Source organism: Platichthys flesus, chromosome 9 (assembly GCF_949316205.1).
Source record: "Platichthys flesus chromosome 9, fPlaFle2.1, whole genome shotgun sequence".
Classification (NCBI taxonomy): domain Eukaryota; kingdom Metazoa; phylum Chordata; class Actinopteri; order Pleuronectiformes; family Pleuronectidae; genus Platichthys; species Platichthys flesus.
In genome coordinates, this window is record NC_084953.1 from 2,518,315 (window position 1) to 2,545,358 (window position 27,044).

The following is a 27,044-nucleotide window of genomic DNA, read 5'->3' on the forward strand; positions in this document are numbered from 1 at the left end:
TCCTCATGATAACAGCTCAAAGTCTGGCCGGCTAGAGGGAAGCTGAGCTCTTACCATCTGATTCACACACACACACACACACACGCTAATGCAGGTTGTTAGCAGGCAGCTGGAGTCCGTCTTTATCTTTTAGCCTCTTGTTTGACTCAATGAGCGCCTGGGGGGGGGGACCGGGGAGAGAGAGAGGGTCTGAGAACGAGACGGAAAGGAGAGACAGACGAGAAGGGATTCAGGAAGTTTGTATTCCTCTTCCTCCAGATGTGATAACACTAGTTTCTCTCTGTCTATCAAACACTGTACCCTCCCACACTCACACACACAGAGACACACACACATAGAGACACACACAAAGGCCATAAATCACTGAAAGGTTAGCCAGGCTCTGGCTTCGTTCACCACTAACAGCCTCAGCTCCAGATTTACAGCCTCATCCAGGGCTCTTGAGAAAGATCCTGGGAGATCCTCTTCTCTGTGGTTTCGCCTGTGATTTCACGTCACAGCATCAAATCAAATTACAGTTATTACAAAGTAGAGGTTTTACACCGAGGGATTCTGCTAAACGTGTTGTCATTGAGCCGCAAAAGACTGAATTTCCCTTCCACCACGTTTGACTTACTAATAGAAACTAACTCTATATGTATTTAACTTGTATTGCAGCCAAATAACGACCTCAGTCTCTCATCCAGCTGAGTCATTCAGCAGGTGCCACCAGAATAAGTTTAATTATCATCCAAAAGTATTTTCTATGCCGAACATGACCCTGAGCTTTGGGAAACACTGAGATCTTCTACTGCAGGAAAATCTGAAGAGCTGTGCCCTTTAAAACTCTGAACGTCTCGTGGCTGCAATGCATTCTGGTCTCTCTGGGATATTAGTCGCGGTAATCCAGACGTCGGTTTATTGCCTCGCTGTCGCTTCTGCAAATGTCCCGGTGTGATCTGTGGTCTTTTGATCCAAAGTTATTCGGTGGAATAAGGAAAAGAAAAAATCGTTCCCACAACTCCTGCAGACTCACACAGGTTGTTTTTTTTAAAGCTTAGAGGAAAAACCTTAAATTGATAAAATAAATGTTGACAGTAAATATCCTTGGGTTGAAAATCTCATTCTTCTGTAAGATTCTTCACTTTTTCTCCCATTTTCCAGAGAGTTTGACATTTCGTTGAATCTTCAAGGCCGAACATGAGTCACAGCAAACAGCTGAACACACTCAGTGAGTTTAATACTTTCATAACTCTGCGACGCGACCGTCTGAATCGTCTTTGGGCGACTTCGGCGCTAAATGCTCGATCCCCGCTACAAACACGGCGCCGGTTTGAAGAGGGGATTATGAACGTCAGCACAAATTGGAAGTTAATGGAGTGGAAAGTGATAGAGGCACAAAGACAGAGAGAGAGGCAGACGCAGGAGGGAAACGAAGTCCATGAGCAGAAGTGAGTGAGTGAGATCATTCGAGTCGGTGGAACCTGAAGACGACTTCACGTACATGGCTTTAAAGGTCACAGATTCAATCTAACTTAGTGGGAGGATGTGATATTCTAGAGATCCAGGATTTTATTTTTTTGCACGCTGCAGACTAGTTGACATTTTTCTCCAATTTCCAAGGGAATAATTAATTATTTAATAAATTCAGGCACATTTATTGGACTGGTATCTTATGACTCTCTGTAATTTGCCAGTATGTGTTTTAAATGCCAGTGGTATATAAGGTTTAAATTATATAGATACTTGATTATTAAGTCTGATGGGACGTAGGAGAGAGAGCCGACCTCCACCAAGGCCCAACAGCTCTCTAATGAATCCACGAGGTTTCTTCCTTGGCCCATGACCCCTCCTTCTAAGTTTTGTGAAAGTCTGTGGATCAGTTTTTTTGTGACAAACAAACAAAACAACAATTAGAATTTGGCGGAAACATCATCAACAATCAGGACATCCCTACTTTTAACCAGACTCTGTGACTTTCCAACCAACAAACAGTCACCACAAAGAGGCTCTGGACCGGGGGGGGGGGGGGGGCTGTGCCAATTAAACCCCTTCATTAATCCACCCATGTGAGAGTGTGTTAGTAATTTCAGGTCTGGCGGTACGAGAGAGAGGGGGGGGGGGGGGCTGCCTGTAGCGCTACACTCAGAGATCAGAGTGTTTACATCTGCCTCACAGCTTCTGAAAGTGGGCCACACACACACACACAAAGGCAAACGCACACACACACACACTGAGAGATAACAACAGCTCTGACTATTGAACTGATATTTCTCCGAACAGGAACTCATAAACACGAGATTGATGCAACACAGAGACGCTTTGTTTTCAGGCTTTGAAATCATCATGACATTTGGTTTCAGGCAGTTATGCACCACGCTCGCCTTTTATTGGAACCATCGATTACCATCAGTCTCCTGCCACAATGCTGTTATCTCCAAACTGCGACTGTTGTCTTCTCACTTTCTCTCCCTGATCACGGGGGCGAAGCCGTGGATGTGAAAAGACAGAGGTGTGGTTGATATGTGGATCCCTGTGTCCTCTGGGAGGGTTTGGACACTGAGGGACACGTCAGTCTGGGAGCTGACGGCAGGAGGATGAACTTGAACACTCACAGGCTGCTTTCCCCTTCATGAGCTTCCAGAGGAACACTGGAGTGGATCACATCCCGCCGCTCGGGAAAACACAAGCACGGCTCTGTGATGAAAAATCCTCACACATGGAGGCTAACGTCCTAAAGACCAGTAGACACATCACACGTGCTCCTTATACGATGCTGCCCTCCCCCCCACGTGTCCATGCATATTCCCATTTAATCTGTCAAGGGGACAAGAACTAAAGACAGAGGGGGGGGGGGGGGCTTGTCGTACACGTATGCTCAAACACATCTACGCACATTTTTTCCAATGACCTGAGGATAGCGGTCATCGCGGGGAGCTCGTTGTTTCAGTGATTTCACGCCGCGTTGCTTTCAATCAGAGACTGTAATGAAAAGACTCATAACTCTAACGTTTATGGAGCCGAGGACTGGACGTCTGAGTCTCGCCGGGTTTTGTAACTCAGACCCAGAAGACGTCCTCAGTGTCTCTAACTCCTGCTCTTCTTCACGGGTTGGTCTCGGTGAACCCGGAGCTGCTGAAGGGACGTAACGTCGTTGTCTGGCTCTTGATGAAAAGCTTAAATAACTCCAGCCCTGGATTGCTGCCTAACAGCTTGTCCGTTTAATTATTAACAGTTAATTGAAGCAGTCTGAGGAACAACTTAATCACCCGGAGTTTACTTCAGATATGGGCTTTTTCCTGAGATTTAGTCGAAACCTTTTAGCTGAAAGGTGAGACACAGGAACGTTCCTTTGAATTAATATTCATCCACGTTACCACCAGTTTTCATAAATAAATAACGTGACCTGGGAACTGGCTAAGACGTGGAAAGAAAGAGATTTTCAGGACATGGCTCGGACCAAAGGACTGGATCAAACTGCCTCATGGCTCGGTTCGGTTCTTGGTTAATCCAGCTGGAACACGTTCTAAGTGGTGCCTGGTAGATTTGCCCTCTGAGATAATTGTTTAGCTAAAAGGAAAGTTTGGCAAATGCTGCAACTTGGCTCCACAAGCTGGAAACAGCTTCTCTCTCAGAAGTGATGGATGTTGAGGCATTGATTTGTATTCTCCAAGTAAGAAGCAGCCGCTCTGTTGTAGGATATGGTTGATTTAGTTCATTATTGTTGTTGTTAGGTTTAATGGTTAATTAACCTTCACACAAACTGGGTTGTCAAAAATGTTGTAAATGCATAAATAACACCTGTTCCCCTTGAACAGGATAAAATGAAGAGGAGATAAACAGAGAAGCTCAGATCCACCTGACTAACTGTGTGTGTTGTTGTATTTTCTATTCAGGAGGCGGACCCACTCTCCCAGAAGGCTTCTCACACACTGTTAGCACTTTGTCTTAGTAGCTCAAAAGGTCTCAGTGAGCTTTAAACAATCTATTAAGGTTAAAGAAAGACTCTCTAGGTTTGTCTGCCAGAGGAAAGTGGCTCTGTGCTGCACTTTAACGGAGGTGGAGATGGTCAACCGGACGTACAGAGGCCAAACGGACCACAGAGGCCTGAGGCGGCACGAGAAAGTTAAATTAGCTCTTAGTAATCTGTCACTGCATTTAAATAAAAACACGTTAATCGTATCTGCTCTTCCAGGAGGAGCTATAGGTGGAAAACTAATAAAATCCAGATTTGAGCTCCTTGTGCATTCAATCTTTTTCCTGTGACATTTTGAGAAACGAGGTCGACTCTCGAAACCAAAAGCAAATTACTTCTGCTCGTTGTTTTTAGACCAATCAACGCAGAGGAGGTGAAAACATGTTGCAGCACAAGGATCCAGAGCAGCAGCAGCAGACAGAGGGAAGTGATGATACAATCAAAACAGAATAAATTGAATATGAGACAGTTTCCGACTGGCTGCAGAGCCGGTGGTTTCAGGCTGAGGAGTAAAGTCGTAACAACAACCCCCCCCCCCCCTGCCCCTTCTCTGTGCCCTCATCATGTAGCGGCGTCCTCCCACTGCCGCCTCCATCAGAAAAACAATCACCCCCCTGCACACGGCGGCAAATCCCAGCGACCGAGCGGCTCGGCCAGCTGAGTCAGGCTGCCACGCTCTCTGGTTAAACATAGACGGCGGCGGCTGGTGGTGGTGGTGAGTTTCCACAGACCTCAGAGCAGCCGGCCTGACGGAGCCGTGTCAAAGCTGTAACACAAACAAACACGTGGAGGACGAGCGCGGGGATCACGGAGCTCAGCTGCTGCCAGACTCTGCAGGGAAACAGACCTCATGAACACACACACGGCGTGGGCTCCGCTGCGCTGAGGGTTAATACAGACATGAATTATTCAAAATGAAACTGGAAAGAAGTTCTTCATTTGAGGCCTGAAGGGAATCTTGTGTATACGAGAGCCTCAACTGGAAAATGTGCAGGTTTGTGTAAAGTTTGGACGCTGAGGGTCAAACGTGGCCTGGACAGACTGGTTTCACTGCCAGGTTTCCATAGCCCTGACCTGAGCTGACTCCAGCTTCAGCTTTTACCTCCACTTCTTCTCCCCTTTACGCCCAAATCCAACGTTAACAAATAAACTTCTGTTTGCTCTATGGTTTGTTTGGTCTTTGTTAAAAGTCCTGCCAGCTAAGAAATAAATAGGAATAAGAGAAAATGGGGATTGAGTTGCAAAAAAAAGGTCAAAACCTGGATGTGAACCAGATGTTCTCAGTAAAGACGAGCACCATTAACCCATTCAAATACCACGTTGACCCAAAAACTTTAGTTTCCTAGTTTCACAAGTGATTCTGGAAGAAACCAACTCTATAGCTTCCAGTGTGAAGACCCAGCCGTGCAGAATTCTTCTTTGAGAGCTTGAGAGTTTCACTGCTTTAAATTTGATTCTCTTCCATATGAAGTGATTTAATTCAGTCCTCAAGCTTAAAGGAGACGTACAATGCTTTTTAAATTTCAATTTCTTTCCTCTGGTTATTGGATTTTTTGTGAATGTAAAAGTTAAAAAGACAAAAAGCCAAAGGATCATTTTTGCTCTCGTTGTTTTGGTTCCAGGTTCAAGAACTTCTTGACCTTCAGCCACGTTCCATCAGTGCTTATATTAACACCCTGTCCAGAAGTAGTGGGTAATTTACCTCGTTCTCTATGTGGTTCAGATCCGGTGTCTTTGCCGTGGCGTCCAGATCGGTCACTCCTCTGTTGATGTTCGATTCCTCGCCCGCCTGCCCCTGGCTCGCCTCCTCTGCATCGATGTCCGTCTCCTCAGCGACCACCGCCGTCTTCTCGGCGCCTGTGAGCTCCCGAGCTGAGCCGAGGAAAGTACACACACATACAGGTGGATGAGCACGCACGCCTGCACAAACACACATGTGGGCATGAGCATGTACACACGCACACATGAGTGGACACACAAAAACACATTCGGGTAGGAAACACAACAACAGCAAATTAGTTTAGTACAACTGAGTGAGTAATAAACAATTATTTGAGCTGCTCTGTAGACCAACAAATAATCAGTGATGTTAGTTGTTTAGTTTACTTAGTTTGTTTCCTGGGGTTGTGTTTTATTTGTGTTTGATACATTTTTAATGAGACATCGGGTAAAGTTCAGTTTATAGCTTCACTAAAGCAGATATACAGTCACTGACAACTGGAGGAAATGGAAGCAGACTTCAGGTGAACACTAAATCCAATTCTTCTCTTTCCCTCCACTCTTGTTTAACTCCGACCTTGCAGCTGGGTTCCATCTGATTTCAGTCAAACACAAATTGAATTTTCTAACTTTGTTTATTTGCAGAAACTTTTGAGTGACTTCGATTTTTTATAAATGTCTCAGGAAAAGAAAAAGAAAAAATCATCCAGGCAAAACCTGTCACAACACTCAAATAATTTAAAACTTTTAAATAAGGGCAAAACTGAAAAATCACATTTTGTATCAAAAAGCAAAAAGCTGAAATGTTGATTTAACCAAGTGGGTTTTTGGAAACCTTCTTGTAATTCTAACATTTGCCTTCAGCCGTTTTGGATTGTGTTGAATATTTGAACGGTTTCCAGTTCATTTGATGGCTTCACCTGAAGGAACCTCTCCCTCTGTTTGTGTTGGAACATTCCATCCCTCGACTCTGACGCCTGCAGTTGTTGTGTTGACTGAGACTCACAACGTTTAAGTTTTCTTTGCTGTTGTTAAGGTTTCCTGTTGTGTGCTGTGTGTGTTTGTGTTGTGCGTCTGTGAATTGTCTGCCCCGTTCTGTTTCGTTTCACCTTAATTCACCTTGTGTGTCCTTGTGTATTTAATCGGTGTTTGGGGCAAAATGGACAGGCAAGAAGTACAATATGTCCATCATGTCCACAACACTCATAGAACCACTTCCTGTTTGTCAATTTGTCCTCAAATTAGGGGACATTATCAGAGACTAGTATCATGAAATAACTCATTAAAACCAAACTTATCAGGAACACGAACAGTTGAAACATCAGTTTAACAAGAACTACCCTAAATGACAGAAAACATCATTTCAAGGGGTTCTTTGACTTTTCAGTTTGGTCCACGTCCCATCTACTAACGTGGAGGAGGTGCGATTCAGGACCTATACCGCGGCCAGCCACCAGGGGGTGATGGGAAACCTCACTTTTGTGAAAACCACCACGTGTCATTCATCTTTATTTACAGTCTATGAGTTTGATGGCCTCCCTGAGAAACATCATTGTCTTTGTGTTTTTATCGGTAACATAACGTTAAAGAGTCTTAAATGTGTTTAAATGTTACAAACTGCTTGTTTAGAGTTTTTCCTCTGAAAAGAAACAAGTTCATTAAGATATAATTATAATTATGACTCAATAAAATGAAGAAATCTGCCCTACTTTATGTTCCTGGCATTATTTATTAGTAAAGTTGCCTAAACAAGTTGACAAACTTCCAGAGTTTCTTCCACAGAAATAATGAACATGAAGTGAATGTTTCTCACGAGGCAACAGGACGATTCATCAGAGTTACGTCCTGCAGCCTCGAGCTCAGTGTGGAGTGCTGAGCGTTCACTGAGCGGCTGAAGGGTCCGTGTGATATCTCACGTTAATGGGAACTGTTTTCCAGTCAGCGAGCGTTATTAGCTCCAGTGATGAGAGCCATTACTCACACACTTTGTTTGTTTGCTGAAACGTATTGTAATAACGTTGTATTGTTTTAGGTTATATATTTTCTTCCATCGCTCTGAAAAACATTTCTCTGAGGGACAAAAACGTCTTTTCATCACTTCTCCTCCTCCTTCTCCTCCTCTTCCTCCATAATCCACATCTGCCGTTCATCTCTCCCTTCTCCTCTCCGTGATCCATCTCTCCTTCCTCCCCTCCACCATCCACGCTTTCTTCCACACTTCTGCTCCTCTAAGCCCCCCCCCCCACTTCCGTCCCTTCTCCTTTCAACGCTGTGATAATGAGTTCTCCAGATAAGCTCATTGGTTGTGCATGACGGCTCTTGTGTTGTCTAACACACCATGACAGTGTGTGTGTGTATAGGCGACCATTGGCATGCATTTGGGCTCTCTTCAATGTGTGTGTGTGTGTGTCTGTGTGTGTGTGTGTACAGGTATTGTGTGTGGGTGACCTCTGGGCTCATCAGCATGTGAAAGCGAGCTCTTCTCTGGAGGGGCTTGAAGGAGTTTGTTGAGATAACGCATCCCGGCCTGGCGCTCCCTCATCAAGGTCGGGGGGTCGAGGGGTGGGAGCTGAACACTCGTCCAACCCGTCCCCACGTCTGTCCTCTCAGAGCCACGTGTCCCCCGAGCGGCAGTGAAGCACATCCCATCCCGACCGGGCACGAGGCGGCGGTGGATAGAAGCAGCTCAGCTCACCAGTGTGGCTGAGCCTTCTTTTCTCTGGGTTGACTCATCCGTGACATTCACTCCAGCGTCGGCCTCTCGCGCCAACTTGGCCACAAAGCAGGCAGGAATGAGCACGTCTCCGTGTGTGTGTCTGTGTGTGTGCGTGATTGTCGCTCTGCTTCCCGACAACACGCGACTGTGAAGGTGTTAACAGGGAATGCGTTGGCTTCAGATTTCGCATTAGGGCGACCCTGTGTCAGTGTCGGCTGGGATTGGCTCCAGCAGTGAAAAGCTAATGGAAGCATGGATATTCAATTCAGTGATGTTCTTTTCTTTTTATTCTGTGACCTAAAAATAAGGTTTGTTTATCGTGTGGCTGTGAAGGATGAGCTGGAAACCTCGTTCACGCGGGGGTGGAGGGATCTTGGCGGCTTCTCAGTGGAACTCCATCTTCCCTGACCCACTTCCCCTCAGCTCTCCTTCACTTTATAATATACTATATAATAACACATCATACTACAGTGCATTACAGCCCAGGTTGTACTGGCGCAGCTCGGGTATCAGCTCTATTAGTGATGATAACATTACTCAACTACACAGCTGAGGAGAAATGTGATGAAAATGCAACAAAAAAATTTAATTAAGCCGATAAACGATAATTCTGTCAGGCTGCTTATTTATGGATAAATCATATGTATCATGACGTGTATCATACATTTCAATGTGTTTTTTGTGTTCCTACACTGATGATACCAAATATGGGCTTTATGTAAAGATGGATGACTTGACAGCTCTCAAAAGTGAAGCCAAACCATCTGGATCACCCCCTGGTGGCTGGTGGCAGTATAGGTCATAAATCCCACCTTCTCCATGTTCTGTACATCAAATAATTAATTTGAAAAGATATTGTCATACTAAACAACATGTTTTTTTTAAAGTCCACCCTTGAAAAGAGTCAAACAAACATTTATGGACAAGTAAGAGTCTAAATTTATCTTAGGCACAGTGTGCAGTCCGCTGTTTGAGAAATTGGGATTCGAACCAAGAACCTTCGCTGTATCCTAACCACTGCAGCGGCATGTCACACCCCATCATTATATGGTGTAGGTCTATTAAGTAAAAAGCACCCCTCCTCCCCTGATAACATGATTTTGAGATAGGATATAGGAGATTTAAGGATAGAAGATAAGATATTAAATAGAAGATAAAATACATTAATGTGAATTCATGTGGGAGGAGCAGCTGCTGTTCCCACACAGCGTTGAGTTCAAAAGCATTTAGTCACAAAACTCTCCTCAAAAATTACAACGACTGAACCCAGAGTCAATGATCATCCATCAAACAGCATTAAGAGCGATTAGAGTCGTGATGCTCCAGTCGACCTGTTAGTGTAACCGGCTGCAGTTACTGGAGGTTCACACAAACACACTTTCTCTAAAAGCAGTTTGGCTGCAGCTTCGATGTTCTGTGTTATTTACGATTCTTATATATATATATATTTTTAAGAAAGAATCTGCAGCTTCAGCTTCACTTAGTGCTGAAGTTGTTTCCATAGTGACTCACCAATGGCTGTCGATATCAGCCGAGAGAATTAATGTGTGAAGAAAACCATAACCCTGCTGCACAGTGCTGTCATGTCCTGGAAACAATGACTAAGCTCACTGTCAATTATATAAACAACTTTCACTCATCTACACAGAACAAACCTCCTCCATCAGCACCATCATCACTCTGAGCCCTGAACTGTTACATCAGCCCCCCCCCCCCCCCTACACATCTGATTACCCACTCCTCCATCTCCATCGAGCTGTGCAGCCCGAGAGAACATGCTGCTGAATGTGTAGCACGTTGCTGTGTGTGTGTGTGTGTCTGTGTGTACCTGAGAGGGAGGAGTCGTTGCCGTTCTTCTCGCTGTGGCAGTCCTCCTGTCCGTCAGCGTTCTGCTGCGTGTGCAGGAGACTCAGCTTGTGACAAACCTCGAAGGCCTGGCCGACCGTCCGCACGATGCGCATGGCCTGACTCTGGACAGGAAGACAGAGACAGAGACACAGTCAGAAGACAACCTGCAACACTTATAAAGTTTGAGTTTGTGTAGCTGGTGTTCCTTTCTTTTCCTCGATCCTTCAGCAGCCCAGTTTGTATTCAAAACAAACCAGAAAGGTAAAACTCTGTTTGTCCAGGAACATTTTCCCTTTTGCGTTGTTTCAGATGCCCCAGCTGGGCCTCAGAGTTTTGTGTGTCTGTGTGTGTTTGTGTGTTTTGCATCAAAGAGACACAATAGGCGGTTCACACGTGGGTCACTGAGTCGATTCAGCGTCACATGAACTAACTTCTGTCTGTGTTTACCGTCTCACAGGCTCCACACGTCCCGGAGTTTGAGTTTAACCTGAGGTGCATGGACTCGGACGTGACAGATCATCTCTCACAGGCAGGTCAGGTGAAAACCACTCAGATCCGTCCGCCCCCCCCTCGTCTGGCTCGTCGTAGCCGAGAGGTGCGGAGGCAGAACTGATTTCATTTTAAGGCAGCGAGGTCAGGCCTGTGATACACCGCTCATCCTCAGCCGGAGGAGCAGAACAGATGCAGCTCGGCCTGAAAAGCTCAGGAGAGAATCAAAACTCTGCCCAACACACAAAGTCCTTTCTCTTCATCCTGGAGCCGACGGACAGAGTGACAAAGACTCACACGAACAAATATGAATTGTTAGTTGTTGTTTTCTCACAGTTAAAGCTGAATCTAGTTTTGGAATGACGTCCAGACGCTGTTGGTTTTTCTAACTCAAACTCTTTTCATTGTTTTTATTTGATTTATTTTTAAAATCCGCTGCTTCAGCTCCACTTAGTGCTGATGTAGTTTCCATGGTAGCTCGCCCATATCAGCAGAAGAGGATTTATGAACAAACTGCCAAAGTGCTTCAGCCGTCAAGAGCTGACAACAGCCACTAATGAGCCTGTGTGCTATGAAACCTACAGTCACACCTCAAACATGTTAAACCTCCTAATGGCTGCGTCGGCTCCATTCAAGGAAGTCGGGCATGATTATTATGAAAAGACTGAGGCAGTGGATAACAAGCACTAATTTGATAAATGCACATGTGGCTATATGACAGGAACCTTTAACTTTATGGAGACAGGGACAGGGAAGAGTAAATTAAAAATCCACCTTCGGCTCATTTTGCTCATCTGTCCTTCTGACACACGTCTTCTTCTCGTTTTTGAATTTTGAGGAACTGTTAATATCCTGAAACAGATCAGACAGACTCTGACTCTATGGAAACAAGAAGAGATAAGAAACTGATCAACACATCAAACTAACAGCGTCAGTTTGTCTTTAACATCCCATCACTCCTGTTTCAGCCTCTTATCCCTCAACACAAGATCTTACTGTCTTTTCATGCTCCATTTCCGACCCTTTCAAGCCCAGTACTCTGGTTCCTGCCTTCAGATACTGGGGCAGAGTTATCTGTCCATGAAACCAGGGCTGAAATCTTAATGGGAGAAAAGGAGCGTCGGCAGTCGGGACCCGGAGGCTCTGGAACGATCTGCACGAGGAAATCAGGTCAGCTGACTCAGGGCATTCTCTTCTTTGGAAGAACTTTCATCAGGGAGCTGGATTCCACTTGAATCTTTGAACTTTGTATAAGTGTTGTCTTTTAAATATGATGGTTTGACTATAAATAAATTCTATTCCTAAATTGAAAAGAGCTTTTAATCTGGATTTTGAAGTTCACACGCAAGAATGTTTTTTTAAAAAGAGAGAAAATATTCAGATTTTTCAAAAGTCAACACGGATATTTGGGGTTTGTAGGTCATGGTAATAAAAACAGGTTCCAGGTATAAAGAGCTGCAGCAGGAAGCTTCACAGTCGTGTTTGAATCTATTAACGGATATCTAAAAAGGTGAAGCCGATACAGAAGTTGAAGTTGTGTACTTTGCCAGCAGCTGTTTTTTTCAGGCGGTAATTATTGTATGGATTTTTTTAGGGGTGGAAAGTGAAGAGCAGTTGATTAGCAGAGTCGTTAAGACTAATTGGAATAAAAGCAGGAACCGGCTTCTCTGTGTCCCGAGTCAAGAAGGAGGCAGAAACAAGACGTGTGAGTTATGATATAGAGCTATAAATAAAGCATCTTTTTATGCTTCATTCACCTGGAGAGATAAAAGTGGTTGTTCTAAAAGTCAGAGTCTGAAAAGTTTAGGAACCTCGAGGAACTGTTGTTGGACAAAAGCATTTAACGAGCAATTAACCACGATCTTCTTTTTCACAATAACCAGGGAGTTTTATTTACTTAACCAAATCTCAGCTGTGAGAAAATTCAGATATTTACTCTTAGACACCTACATCTTATTCAGCGTATGGTCATTGAATGAGATAATATTGATAATATTGTTATGTATGGTGTTTGATTAATTATATTTTATCAATCAATGAAATAGATTTGTATTATTATATAAATATATAGAATGATATTGTAATGTGTATAAAAGAGAGGATGTTGCTGTATGAACAGATAATGAATGATAATTTCATCCCACTTTTATAATACTGTAATAAATTCTGTATCAAAACCTTATAATCATCACAAAACTACCTTTATCTTATTACAAACATAATTTTGTTTGCAATAGACCTTTACTACATGTTTAAAGTTATGTATATTGTTTAATTTGGTTAAACTTATTTAAGATTTAAGATCAGAAAAAGTCCTTTTTGAAAAAAGTTATGCATCCTTATGAAAGTGCCCTATCGGAGTTGTCAGTGTTATTTACACCTTTAATAAACAGATTCTCACTTGTCAGGATTTCACACTGAGCCGATTCTCCAATAGATCTCAACTCCGGCAGCTGACAAGACTTCTGAGAGATCTGTCACTCTAATGAAAAGGTCTCCTGTAAAGAGACATGTGTCATCTGTGTCTCCCTCTCGCTCTCCCTCCCTCTATCACTTCTCTCCTGTGTCAGCTCAACTCAGTGAGGGCATCTCTCTCTCTTTCTCTACACTCTCCACGTTCCCGTCTCTATCAGCGGCAACGGGATAAGTTCGATGCCGTCTGGACACGAGCAAACAGAAAGGCCGGGAGGGGATATAAAGCAATCTGTGAAGAATCAGGGTAAACAAAGAGAGGAAGACCGGGAGGATTTAATTGTGATTAAAGCCTTTGCCCTGGGCCCGTCTCCCCCGATGATGAGCTCCCTCATTCCTCTTCTACTTCCTGGTGTTTGCACGTTCACCTCGTCCCTCCATAATTCACACATCCATCACTCTGTGTGTTTGTATTTGCTCCGTCTCATAAACTGTCAACTACTGAAGCTTTACCTGCAGCGGTGCAACTTCAGCCTCAAAGACATTAGTGAGACATTCAGGAGGAGCAGCACTGAGTGTGTGAGAACAGCGTGGGCGAATGATGTCAGAGCAAAGAAATAAGCACCAATCAATGGAGAGTTTGTGTGTGTCTTTGTTTGTGTCTTTGTGTGTGTGTCTTTGTTTGTGTGTGGGTTTGTGTGAGGGTATGCATTAAGTGGAGTGGGAGGAAATCGATTGTCGACGCCTCAGTGACTCTTCTGAACCATTAGCTCCATTTCTAGGTTGTGTGCAAACGCAGACGCATCATAAAAACAATGTTTATGTTATTTTTTAAAAGCGTTTTGTGGGAAAATAAGTCAGACACAGTTATTACAGCCGACCAGTAGATGATGCAGAAACACGAGCTGGGTCCAATGTTCATTTGTAGCAGCTGCCGTCGCTGTATCAGAGGAATCGAGGCAACAAAAACAAAAACTAAACACTGGCTGGAAAGTTCTCAAATAACTTTGCCAACTATACAGAATATGACCTTTGACCTTCAACCGCCACAACCCTATCAGTTCATCTTTGAGTTCAAGTGAGGGTTTGAACCAAATTTGAAGAAATTCCCTTTGAGGTATTTTTGAGATATCATGTTCAGGACAATGGGACGGACCAAAGAACCAGCATGCAATTCATAGTCTTGACTTGTAGGCTAAGGGTTTTAACACAATCAAACACACACAATCACACACACTCTCACACACTCTAACACACTGTGACCTCTCAGCTGAGGCGCTGTTCTGTAGCCTGATGACAAAAGATCTGCTCTTATCGTGCCGGTCAAGTTCAAGTCATTCATTAGCTTCTATTCAACTGTCTGCTTGAGGACGAGGAGGTGACGAGCGAGAGAGCACGAGTCAGAATGTGAGAGAGAGTCACACACACCCAGACACACATACACACAAACACACACGCACAGACACACACACAGAGGCCACTAAAGTCTCCGTGATTTAAAGCGCTGTCGTTCTTTCACTGCTGGTGGTTAAGAGGGAAATAAAATCTTCCTGATCTAAATCTCGCCCTCCCAACCCTCCACGAGTCAAAACACACTTCTGTTAAACCACACTCAGCCTCCGATGACACTTTTACTGCAGGTCTGATGTGTTTATCATCGATCTTCCTCCATTGTGGCGTTGTGGCGTTCTCTGTTCGTCTTTCTCATGCTCCTGCAACTTCCCACCTCCATCGTTGAGTCTCTTTTTCTACTCTCTCCTGTGGAAGCTGTGTACAAACTGTAGAATCTCTAATATGAGGCAAACGTTTCCAATCAGGTCCCAAGGTGTTAAAACAAAGAATTAAACTCTAAATACAATAATGTTTCATCAAAGAGTCTAGAAGAGCATCAACTTCGCTTCCCCCCCCCACGTGAGGCGGTGGAAGAGCTGCACAGACGAACAACAATTGTTCAACCATGTCTGTTCACATATATTCCAATGAATTACTTTTTGGAATCAGTGACAGTGTCAGTGTGATGTGAAACACACATGACACATTGTGAGTCAGCCTTGGCTGTCAATCAACAGCTCAGCATGTTTTTATTTCCTAAAATATCCAATTAAAACACTGGAGCACAAATCAGCTTGAAAAACCTCCTAAGACCACAGAACAACAAGAGAAGATTTGGCTTCAGTTCGTCCATAGCCTCTCCACAACCATTAAAAAGACACACACACACACACGCGCAGACACACACACACAGTTTTCAGCTTAATGGCTTCAGGGCCATGGTTGTCCCAGAGGTTTTTGTTATGTGTCACTTTAACTCAAGAATGTATAAGAGTGTGTGTGTGTGTGTGTGTGTGTGTGGGTGTCTGTGTGTTTCTCAGTGTGAGTGTGTGTGTGCTCATGTGTCAGTGTGGGTCTGTCTTCAGGAGATAATGAGGCAGTGTGTTCTTCACCCAGCTAAACCCTGGACCTCGGCATAAAGTCCTACAAATTGGCAGCTAAAGAGACCTGGCAGAAACATTTCTCTAACAAACTGACTCCCCCCCCCCCCCCGCCCAAGCAGCTTTCAACCTGCAGTTCCCCCCCTCCCCCCCAGCAGCTTCCAACCTGTCTCCTAAACGAGGACGAGCCCACACTGTAGGGAGGAATCGCTGCTGCTCCACGGTCCAGTGTCTGTTTCGTGGTCAGGACTCTGACGGCCTCATAATAAACGAGAATAAGGAATAAGACTAAAATACTACAACACTATCACACTGAGGACACAAGGACACACTTAGTTGTTTGTTTTAAAAGCACAAAGTCTGTCTCTGATATAAAGATATAAAAAGCAGGAAAAATACTGAGACAGAATCACTTAAAAACACAAACTAACTGAGAAACTTTTATCTTTAACTTTTACTTCACGGCGACTGAGCAGCTGCACTCAAGCTGCTTTTCACTGAGTGCCTTGCTCAAGGGCACCTGAGCCTCCCTGAAAAGTACAAAGGAATGTTGGCATTCGTATATCTTGACTGACATTGCAAGTGATGTTTCAAACAGAGCGTTTTACCAGGAGTCAAAACTTTAAACCCCGACCACCGGAGTGTTCCTGAGGCTAATTTATAACTCGATGCTTCGGGGGAAATCCATTAAGAGTTTTCTGAGAGTTTCTGGAGTTTGTGCCTGAATCCTCCTGGAGTCAGAGTCGGGTCAGGTTTCTAACTCAATAACTCAAGAGGAGCACTCGAGCTCTCCATCAGGCGCCATGCTCCAGGGGCCAAAAGCTGAGGGCGTCTTACCTTCTTCTTGGACTTGAAGACGTTGCAGCGGAAAACGTTGCTCTGTCCGTCTCGGGCGATGTAGCTGAAGATCTTCAGATCCTGGGAGTCGTGGGAGACGTAGAATATCCTGAAATAGAGAATGAATCAGGTCAGACGTCAGGAGAGGAAACAGATTAGGAAGCTGTTATCTTAAGATGCAAAACAGGCACCAAGCCCGTTTCTCTGGGGTTTGAAAAAATAAAGATTGGGAAGTTGTGATTAAAATAAGGGAAAAAATCAACTTTGTAAATAAACTGGGAAGCGCCAACTTCCTCCTGATCTCACTGTTATTTACATGGGAATTTGGGACGAGTGATACACACACACACACACACACACACACACACCGAGAGCCAGGTAAACAACACCACATAAAAAAGAATTCTTCAATCGACAGATATATTCCAGTGTGAGCAGGAGACAGAGGCGGCAACACAATCATATCACATTCGCTTCCTGTGACACAGAGGACGCCGGGGGGGAGCAAAGTTTGAGATAAAAATAGATTTATCTCCTGGTGCGGAGAGATTAAGTTCAACCAACAGTGGAAAGATGCACAATATCCTGCAGAGCGGGTGAAGAGGAAGAAAGAGGTTCGAGGAGCAAAAAGCAAGAGCAAGAGAGATAATACCCCATAACCTGCAGGAGTGGGGGGGCATTGTGTGGGTTAAGCTCCACGCTGGATCTAATTTGTGGTGACAAACGAACACCGCCCGAGAGTTTAAGCAAGGCAGATAACAATATGGTGACTGAAAGACGGAGAACAAGAAGCTGGAATCTGTCGTGTTCGGAGACAAAGGAGACGCTCGGAGCCGAGCTGCAGCGTCGGCTTTATTCTGAGCTGCTTCATTTCTGCAAGAATCAGATGTTTTCCTCCATTAAAACCTGACTCGTGTCATCACTAGAGTCACAAAACCAGCAGTGACTCCATTAAGAACATGTCTGTCACTGATTGGTGCAAAACATACACATGACATAACTGCACAAAGCGTGTGGCCAGACAGCAGCAGCCCTGAATAGAGCTCTGAACCTCTGGAAGCTCCTGGATCGGTTAACTTCTCCAGATGTTCCTGGAGCTTGGAGGAAGTCGAGCACAGAGGGAATCACGCTGCTGGATTTAAATCTAACCCTGTTTTTCATACACGAGGCCAGATGTGTGTGTGTCCCAGTGTTTACCTCCTCTGTGTTTAAAACACTCGTCTCTTTCTCTTAATCACGTTCTTTAATTCCTTAAACAACAACAAAATCCTTCCATGCATATTTTAGAGCAGTAACAACAGTTTGGAATAAAATAATTTAGCATTTCGATGTTGTACAAGTACGATTAAGCTCTGAAAAGGTTCATATGTAATTTTCATCTCCGCTTCAGAAGCTGAGAAACAAACTTTTCAGTGAAACATTTCCAGAAAACCCTTGTGATGTTAGTTTAAATTCGAGGATGCTCTTCCAGAGGGCGTCTCAATGGGTTAATGTGTGCTGTGAACTGGAAATATCAAGTGGCTGACGGAAGTAAGAGGAACCTCAGGCGGAGCGGATTCCTAATTGAGCAATTAGTGTCACATAAATGGGCTCTGATGGAGATTTGGAGTAATTTATCACAGTGAGCCGAGGCACAACAAGGCCAGAGCCTGGAATTAGGTGAAGATTAAGCTAATGAGCCAGTTGTGTTTGTCCAAATGTGTATTTGCATTTCCGTAGTTAGTTTTGTGTGTGTGTGTGTGTGTGTGTGTGTGTGTGGTGTTTGTGTGTTTTTTAAATACACACACTGACATTTCTGTGGTATTTGTTTTGGCCTTTTTCTCCGGGGAGCCAGACGAGTTGACGTCTTGTGTTATGGAGGATGTGTCTTAGTCAGTTCTGTTGAGTCGACACAGTTATCTGACTCACATGAACACACACACACACAGACACACAACAGGGTTTGCTTCATCCAGGTCTTACTGGTTGTTACTCAGGATTAAAATAGATTTACTGAATCTTAATTAATTTCCCTGAGATGCATAAGTGATGTTGAACTGTCTCACGATTTATTAACAGAAGTTTACCTGGTTTCCAATTACAAAATCTTTCCCTACATGCGTAGGTTTTTAACCCCTAGATACACCTTATTAATTTGATAAAGATTAATGAATCAATGGTAAATGACAAGTAGTGACAATTTGTTAAATTTGAACCAGGAAATATTAAAGTTGTGACAAACAAACAACAACGAGCAGCTGCTGGAAAAGGCTCAGAGAGAAGAAAACATTATGCAGGAGCAATGAGAGTTTAATGAGGGTAGCAGGGACGTCTCTGTACGTGTCAACACACACAGAGGAGGGGGGGGGGGGGGCAGGATCGCTGTTATCAACCCATGTCATCAACTGGTAGAAAACCAACCACTCCCAACCCACTGATCTTTGCAGAAACCCTGTAATTGCCTCCGTCCACGTCCCAGATACAAATCAAAGCCCTGGCAGATTTTCTTGAAGCAGGGGGAAGACGTCCTGTGTTCTGATAAACAGGGAAATGAATCTCACTCTAAAGCTGTGGACAGAGTTCAGAAAGAATAAACCTTGAGACGGTGAGGCTCAGCTGGGGAGCGAGTGAGAGAGAGCGTGGGCGACTGTCTCGACTGACGAACCCCAGAGCAGAAACTCTGAGATACATCTCCATCAGGTGTCTCGGACCGAAACAGCTGCAGGTGAGGGAGGGTCGGTCGATCAGACAGATCAGCCTGGAAGTAAGAGCAGCCGGCTCCATGTGGGAGAAGTCAAAGAAGGTTAAACACAAAATAAATCAGACTGCAAACGCTGCCGGGCAGAAAAACGTCTCATCTTGGGTTTTAAGAGGGAAGCCTTTTTCTGTTTCAAAGTTTAAATCCCCAACGTCCTGCAAACTGAAGGAGGATATTTGACAACAGGAACAACTAGAATTTAACTCAGGAGAACAAATACCTTCACCAGGGACCAACAGAACCCTTTAATCTAATCTAGATCCACCACATTTCTCAAACTCATAGAAATCACACATTTAAATAAAACAGATTTTGTTCAACAGGACCCATGAAATCTTCCCTGTGTAAATCAGTGGGGGAAAAAACCCAATAATCACAGAGTTAAATAAAGTGATAAAGAAACACTTCCCCATCTTTCCACCAAATTCCGCAGAAGCCTGTTGAGGAGTTTTTTCATAATCCTGTTCACAAACCAACAACTACACAATAACTTCCTCGGTGGAGATAATAAAGTTGAAGTTCCTTTGTCCTCATTTCGTCAGTTTGCATTAAAGATTTGTCATCATTCAAAATCCTCAAAGCAGGAGTCCTACTGTTTGATGTGCTGAGATTAGGCAGATGCGTTCCTCCCTGAGGAGAATCACCACATCAGTTTGAAAAATAAAAGTCAAAGATTGATTATTAATTCAGAGCAATTACAGATTAAAACATGACGGCACAAATCTCTGATGCTAGGCAAAAATTAATCAATTTTAACTCTTCGGGATAACATCGTATCTGTGGAGGATAAATCTCTAACTGAGATAAGGAACTATATGAAAATCTGCTCGTGTGTCTCTTTGCAAAAATTATCTGTGAGAGATTTTTATACCAGAATCAAAAAGTCGTTGTTTCAGCAACGAGGCCGAAGAATGTGAGCGAACGCTTCCAGAGGGAAAGAAGGAGCGAGATGGACACCCGAGGAAAAGAGAGCGAGTGTGAGAAGGAGGGAGGAGAAAGAAAAGATTGAGACAGTTGAATGAATAAGAAGCTGAAGAAGAGAAAGGAAATGAGTCATCCAGGAAAATGCTCCCAGGTTTTCACATTTAACATCAGAACCAGGAAAAGAAACACATGCTCAAATTAACACAAGTGAGCTACACACACAATCACAAACACACACTCGTTAATAAGCCTGTCTCGTTAACAACACCCCCCCCCCCCCACACACGAGGCTGTGCGACGTGAGGTTTGAGTAATGAAGTGGGTTCGTCGTAGAAAGTGTATTTTTTTCCCTGTGATGAATCGCCGCCTGTGAAACCCGGCTGCTGTAAATCAAAAGCTAAGAGGCAAAGCACCGCACAAACACACACTGCATCTACCATCGCACACTTACTGGGAATCAATACGGCAACGCACCTGTGCCAGATCAAGCTGTAGGTGTGTGTGTGAGTGTGTGTGTGTGTGTCTGTGTGTGGGCCTGTTTTTAGCAGCAGCCTCATGTCCAGGAATGAAAGCCAACCACATCTGGATTAATGGCATCTCTCAACATTAAACATCCCGCTATTGGAAATCAATAAAAGCTCGGGTATCAGTGTAAGTAACATGAAACACACGTGGGACGCTGCACTGGTGGATCCATTAAAACATCCCGCTGTTAAAGTAAAGTGCTTTTAATCTTAGTTTGATTCTGGCCCAGACGCTTGGTCCTGTGTGTAATCAATTTAACACGACCGTGCGGCTGAATGATGAAATGAAGCAGAAAGGCCTGAAACAGCTGTTTGAACTCTGTCTGTGAGTTATGTTCCACGAGCGCTGCACAATCAGTGACGTCCATCATCTGGAGCTCTGGACAGCGGAGGTGGTGTAACCACTAAAGATGGACGACACGTCGCCACTTCTTTCTACTCTGCAGGAATTGAGCTAAAACAAAGGGGGGGGGGGGGGGGAATACATGTGACCAATCAGGAGTCTGTCTCAGCTGTCACTCATTCACCCCGTTTTTTTAGCATCAAATAATTAAAGATGAACTTATTAGAAACGTGAAAACTTGAACATGCATCAGTGTGATAGGAACTATCTAAAATGCTCTGTGAGAGAAATGTACCCATGGTTTTAGTTTGGGTCATGTCCCATCCACTAACATGGAGGAGTAAACCTATACTGCAGCTATGGATATAACAGTTACAACTATGAGCCATCAGGTGTTAAACTGTGAGGGCAGGTGGATTTAAAGTCGGATCTGTAATTAGACTGATTTAATGAAGCTCTTAAGAATGTCAGGATCGGACTAACAGGGCGAGAATCAATCGGCATTAGAGTGGAGAAACAACAACCTTTAAAAGGTGTAGCAGTGTCTGAATACAGGTTAACTTTAGAGAACAGACTGTTTCCTTCAGCCCCAGTTTTGTCTGATCAACCTCTGAAAGCACTGAGCTCCCATCCACACACTCTCACTCTGACAGTTTGGTTAATCGCTTGCCCATGGACACCGGAGGAGCCCGGGATCAAACCTCCCGATTAGTGGCCGACCGTCTTTTTCCTCCTGAGCCATGTGTCTGCAGTCTAAAGCTTCAGGATGAAGAATCACATGATGTCAGGTTTTCTGATATCGATCCGTCCACTCAGGCTTTCGATTCCTATTCCTCATTAAATATCAACTCTCTGTTTTCCCAGCAATTCAAATATGTATTAGTTATTAAGTGGAATTGATTTGTAGACAACCAGATGCATCCTGAGTGTACTTTATGTAAGTATACAAGTTACTGCAGTTTGTTTGTTTAAATCGTACATATTGTATTTTCTATAGTTCCTTGTAAATATATAGTATTTTTTATTATTTATTACCTTTCCTGTGTGTACCACTATTCCTGTATGTTCCTGTAGGACGGTGAACTTCCCCAAAGTGTGACTCATAAAAGTTTTTCTTATCTTATCTCAAAGTGTTGCTGACATAGTTTTCTTTGGTAGCAGCTGCTTTGCTGTTAAAATATATAGTTTTTAAATCTACAAGCTCACGAGATTAACTATATATTAACAATCTGCGATAAATTCCCTTGTACTTGAATATTCATGTTAATAGAACGTATGTAGATTATTTCTGAAATAGACTAAGATGCATTGGACAGAGATGGTTTCAGTCATGGATCAAATCTGTGTGGACGTAGCCGTAGTATTTCTTTACAGCTTTAAGCTTCAGACATTAAACAGCTGTGGTTTAACTTAACACTTAACCAGTGAATATATATATATATATATATATATATATATAAAGTAATAAAATGCACCACATCAGCAATCTAACGATACAGTGCAGTGGTTCAATATGAATAACCTCAGGGATTAACATACTTAATATGTCAAGTCTGATATTTATTTAAGTTGAGCATCTTTTCCACAGGGTCCCGGGTGAATGTGGAGCTGCTGCCGCCTTCGTCATGATTGTTTATGAAAATGAAAACACTCGGCGTGGAGGGGGGGCATAATTCCTTAACAACCTCAGTCAGGTCTGAGGAGCTTCAAGCTGGGGCAGCACACACACACACACTCATGCATAGACACACACACACACAAAACAGCATGAGTGCAGCATGTGGTCCGACACCAAACCCTCCAGGACACAGCACTGCAGTGTGTTGTTTCACTGCTGCAGAGGAAACCCTCAGCCCCATATGACTGTAGAGTTATGTACCTAGCTAGAGAAGGTGAAACTGGAGGAATGAAGTCAATATTCAAGTGCAAATAAAAATCCTGTGCCGGGAAATAGAGAAACTTTTGCTGCAGGGTTATGAAACTCAATCTGTGAAAAAAAATCAAATCAAACTGACTTGAAACCTTTTTAAAATTCAAGGAGATTTCTTAGTGACAAGCCTTTTCTCTTTTAATGCAGCTGGCTGTGTGTGTGTGTGTGTGTGTGTGTGTGTGTGTGTGTGTGAGAGAGAGAGAGAACAGTGGTGAACAATGGAGACAAACTGAAAGAGGCAGAACTGACCCAGTGTCACAAGAAATAAGTCCTGACTGCAAGACACTAACCACATTTGTCTTGTGTGTGTGAATGTGGGATTCAAATCCAGTGAATGTCCCGTAAAGTGCCAACAGGCAAACATCTGGAAAAACTAGTATTTGAATCTGCATCGAGGAACCAAGAAGAAAACAATGGAGTAAAGATCGAGGACTTGACAACTTCCAAGTAGGGAAGCCAAAGTTTTGTGATCGCCCCCTGGTGGCTGGCTGCAGTACAGGTCATAAACCCCGCCTCCTCTCTCTAGCCCATTGGACATGGATCAAACTAAAAAGTGAATTAACAAACATCTCGATTGACACCTGAGACTGACTGAGAGCGAATATCAATATGTCTTTATTCACGGCCCTGAATCCAAGGGTCTGATCACCTTCGTCTTCTTCTTTGTACTCATAAATGTGTGTGTGTGTCTGTGTGTGTGTAGTCACCACACTCCTATCTATCTGGAGAACGTGGTCGCACAAAACAAGATCACGCTCACATACCTAAACAGGCACTGAAACAGACGCTCACACACACAGAACACAACCAATAAGACTGAATTCCCAGAGGCAGTGGGAAGCAATGAGTCGGCAGAGAGGAGCAAAAACAAGGACTGAATCCTCTTCGTCTTCATTTACATTAAATTTGGAGAGAGTTTTATAGCAGCAGCTGCAGCAGCAGAGCGCCGAAGCCTGGTGGAGAAATAAATAAAATACAAAGCGCACTAACTGAAGCAATTACAGTCACAGGAAAATGCAATCTCTTTAAGCGGCAGCATCAGTGATCACACAGTGTTTTGACCCGGTGAGCTTTAATCCAGACGAGGGCTCAGGTCATCAGTAACACAGAGGACGGCTGCTCTGCATGAGAAAGGGAGGAGAAGTCAAATTGAAACGAGCGTAAAAGAGAAGAGCGGGAGGAAGTGATTAAAAAAGACGAGCGACACCTCTGAGAATATTTCAGTTTCACTTAGATTGGAGAGGACAGTAAATCCAATACCCACAGCAGCTGTGCAGCAGTTTCCTCCAGTCACTGCTGGTTCCACTGCACAGACACAGGTCGGAGGTCAAGGTCATTTCAGACAGGACCACGAGGCTGTAGAACAAATGAGCTGCTGCTGCTTTCACTTACAGAAGGACAAACAGAAGGAGGAAGCAGGATTTATTCACTGCTAAAAACATCTGTATTAAACAACCTGTGAATCTCAGAGCGCGTGCAGAATCCAGGAAGACGATTTGAAACTTTTAAAAATGTCTCGATAGCTTTTGATTTACTTAGTTTATTTCACTGGAACAGAACCAGGGTTCCCTTTTGGTCGAACACTTTCCACACCGGATACTTTGGTTCAGAATAAACTGAAATGTCAGACGGTCCGGACCAATGTGTCTCTGGCTATAAATGGACAACACATCGGAAGAATCAATAATAAGTAAGTTTGACTTCCGCAAAGTAACTCTGAATTAAAGATCGTTAAAACAAAAAGCATCGTTGGAGTTTTCAGACAGATCATAACTGATGAAGGCTCTGTAGCTATGGAAAGGATTCGAACACACAGGAAAGCACTGGTCATGCGTGTGTGCAGACTTTACTGTGGGATCTGGGGCACGTTCTGAATCGAGGCGTCCTGTGGAGGATGGGACTGTAGGACTCGGACCTCCGGAGGGCTTCATTATCATGGAAATGAAAGCAACAGGACTCCACTCGATTAGGCAGCTGACATCTGTTTCCTCAGGACAGAGACGGTGAAACGTGTCCGTGGCATGCGGCCGTTTCTCAGGTTCTGGTAACAAATTAAAAGTGCCGGTCAAAGCTGGAGTCGGATGAGCGAAGCTTCTGCTGCCGGTGTCACGCAGAAGTAGGTCGAGCAGTGAGGGACCCTGTTGCATGTTCAGACTGTCAATGACAACGTTTTTCTTTTACCTCAGATTTGGACGATGCCCTGCAAACTGTGATAACACAGAGAATCTCAGGGACTTTCTGACGAGGGCGTGGGAAGAGTCTCGCCTCGCTGTGCAGAACAGAGGAGGAAATGACGAGGAAGAGCCTCAAGCTCAATTCATGATGCCAGTCAAAGGATTCAGATTACAAGAGATTTTCTGTCAACACAACAAATACTAGATAATCACTATGTTTATGGTGCTTCTATAGGAAATGGTTTCCTTTTCCTTAAGCATAAATACCTGGTTTTCTCAGGCCAGTAGAAGATGATTATTAAAACTGAAAAATACGATACAAGTCTTTTTAAACACATCGGTCTGTGTTTGCCGATATACAATAATGTGAAAACTTCTATTTCTCATGATAACAAGTGCAAAAATTGTGTAAATGAGAATGTATATTTTTTTGTGTAAAAATGTACGTTTTCTTAAAATGGATTTGTGTTCATTATATCGGCTGATTTATCTCTAATTGAAATGTTGGGCTCCGTATTATCAGTTTCACCATAAGCTTCCAAAGATCCATATTGACCTTTACTCTGTTCCCCCCCCCCCCTGTCAAACCTCACATATAGAAAAACTGCAGCTCATTGATTTATCGACATCCTGTTCAAGATTAAATGTTTTATTCATGAGCAATAAAAAGGAGATCTGTCATTTCAGCCTTATCGGTCTGTTGTGACCTGTAACTTCTGGTTAACTACCGTCAGCTAATGTAATTAAACTTTAAATCAACTATCCTCCTCAACCTGTGGAGACTGGGGAGACACGGTGGAGACCAAGAATGAGGCCGGGCCACACCTACAACATCTGGATCCAAGCTCATCCAGGGTTTCAAACCACAGACTGTAAATAGAGATGGACACTGCCTCCTCCATGTTAGTCACTGGGACATGGACCAGACTGATAAGACAAGATTTAACTTTTCAACTTTATGAACTCAGATGCATGTGTGTGTGTGTTTGCTGAAGGTGTGTGTAATGGTTGTGCTGTGTGGATTCAGCACAACATGAGAACTTGTTTGTGTGTTTGCTTCATTTCAGAGATTGTTCTCCCTATCACACAATCAGGGTGTTTCCACAACACACAAACATGGGATTGACTTTAATTGGGGGGGTGTGAACTTCTCACGAACGGGCTTTGAAGTGAGGATGAAGAGACCGGGCTGAACACGTTAAATATTGTTAACTTAACGTTTCTTAATCACGACTAAACTAACGTTGAATGCAGAGATGCCGCCAACACGTCTCAGTATCAGTTCCACCTCTTCATTTCTCCGAGGAAAGAAATCTACCATCATCACATCTTCATTTGTTGTCTGCCAGCAAGCAACAAACTGCAGAACAGACAATCTACTTCCTGTTTACACATGACCAGTATGTGTGATTGATCATGTGATACATCTTTTCAGAATGGATGGAGAGTATTTCTGGCAGATGAGCTAAAACACTCAACTGGATAGAGATTCTATTCCTTTTAAATATTGTATAAAGACGTTTGTATTATTATTACTTTCGGTCTGTGTTTATGAGACGTCCTGGCTTGTTGTGCATTTATAATATCACTTTTTAATTATGTGTAATAGCAGTTGAGTGTTGCTCTGTTCTTCTATTAACTGAATATAATATGTGACGGTGAATGAACAGTATCGTGGAACTGAATTACTAACTGATGTGTGGATGAAGCCAGGATCTCAAGTGGAAGCCAGTTTCATTATGTTATTGTAAATACAATGCTTTCTGAACTTTTTCACTATCTTTCGATATAACCGACTGAAGGACGTTTCAGGGTCGGGGACATTACACTAAGCACTAGATGAGAAATTATAGGGACGGCAGTTTTTGTGGATAACTGATGGTGTAAAGACATCACCTCAGTTATTCAGACGGTGGGTCGCAAGGTGAAAAAAGCTCTTCCTGTGAGTGGTGTTTTTTGTGTTAGACGAGCTTCAGCAGTGCCTTCAAGAAGAAAGGAGTTGGA

At 43.6% G+C, this 27,044-nt stretch overlaps 1 protein-coding gene across 2 annotated transcripts in view; it reads right to left on the reverse strand.

Annotated features, from left to right (window-relative positions):
- The window catches only part of nos1apa (nitric oxide synthase 1 (neuronal) adaptor protein a), a 118,095-nt gene that overhangs the window by 30,695 nt on the left and 60,356 nt on the right, over positions 1-27,044 (reverse strand). For both annotated transcript variants that reach the window (XM_062395498.1, XM_062395499.1), the window contains exons 5-7: positions 16,409-16,517; positions 10,219-10,360; positions 5,658-5,827 (exon numbers count right to left, since the gene is read on the reverse strand). In XM_062395498.1, the coding sequence (XP_062251482.1) occupies positions 5,658-5,827; positions 10,219-10,360; positions 16,409-16,517 (421 nt within the window). The remainder of the gene's footprint in view (positions 1-5,657; positions 5,828-10,218; positions 10,361-16,408; positions 16,518-27,044) is intronic.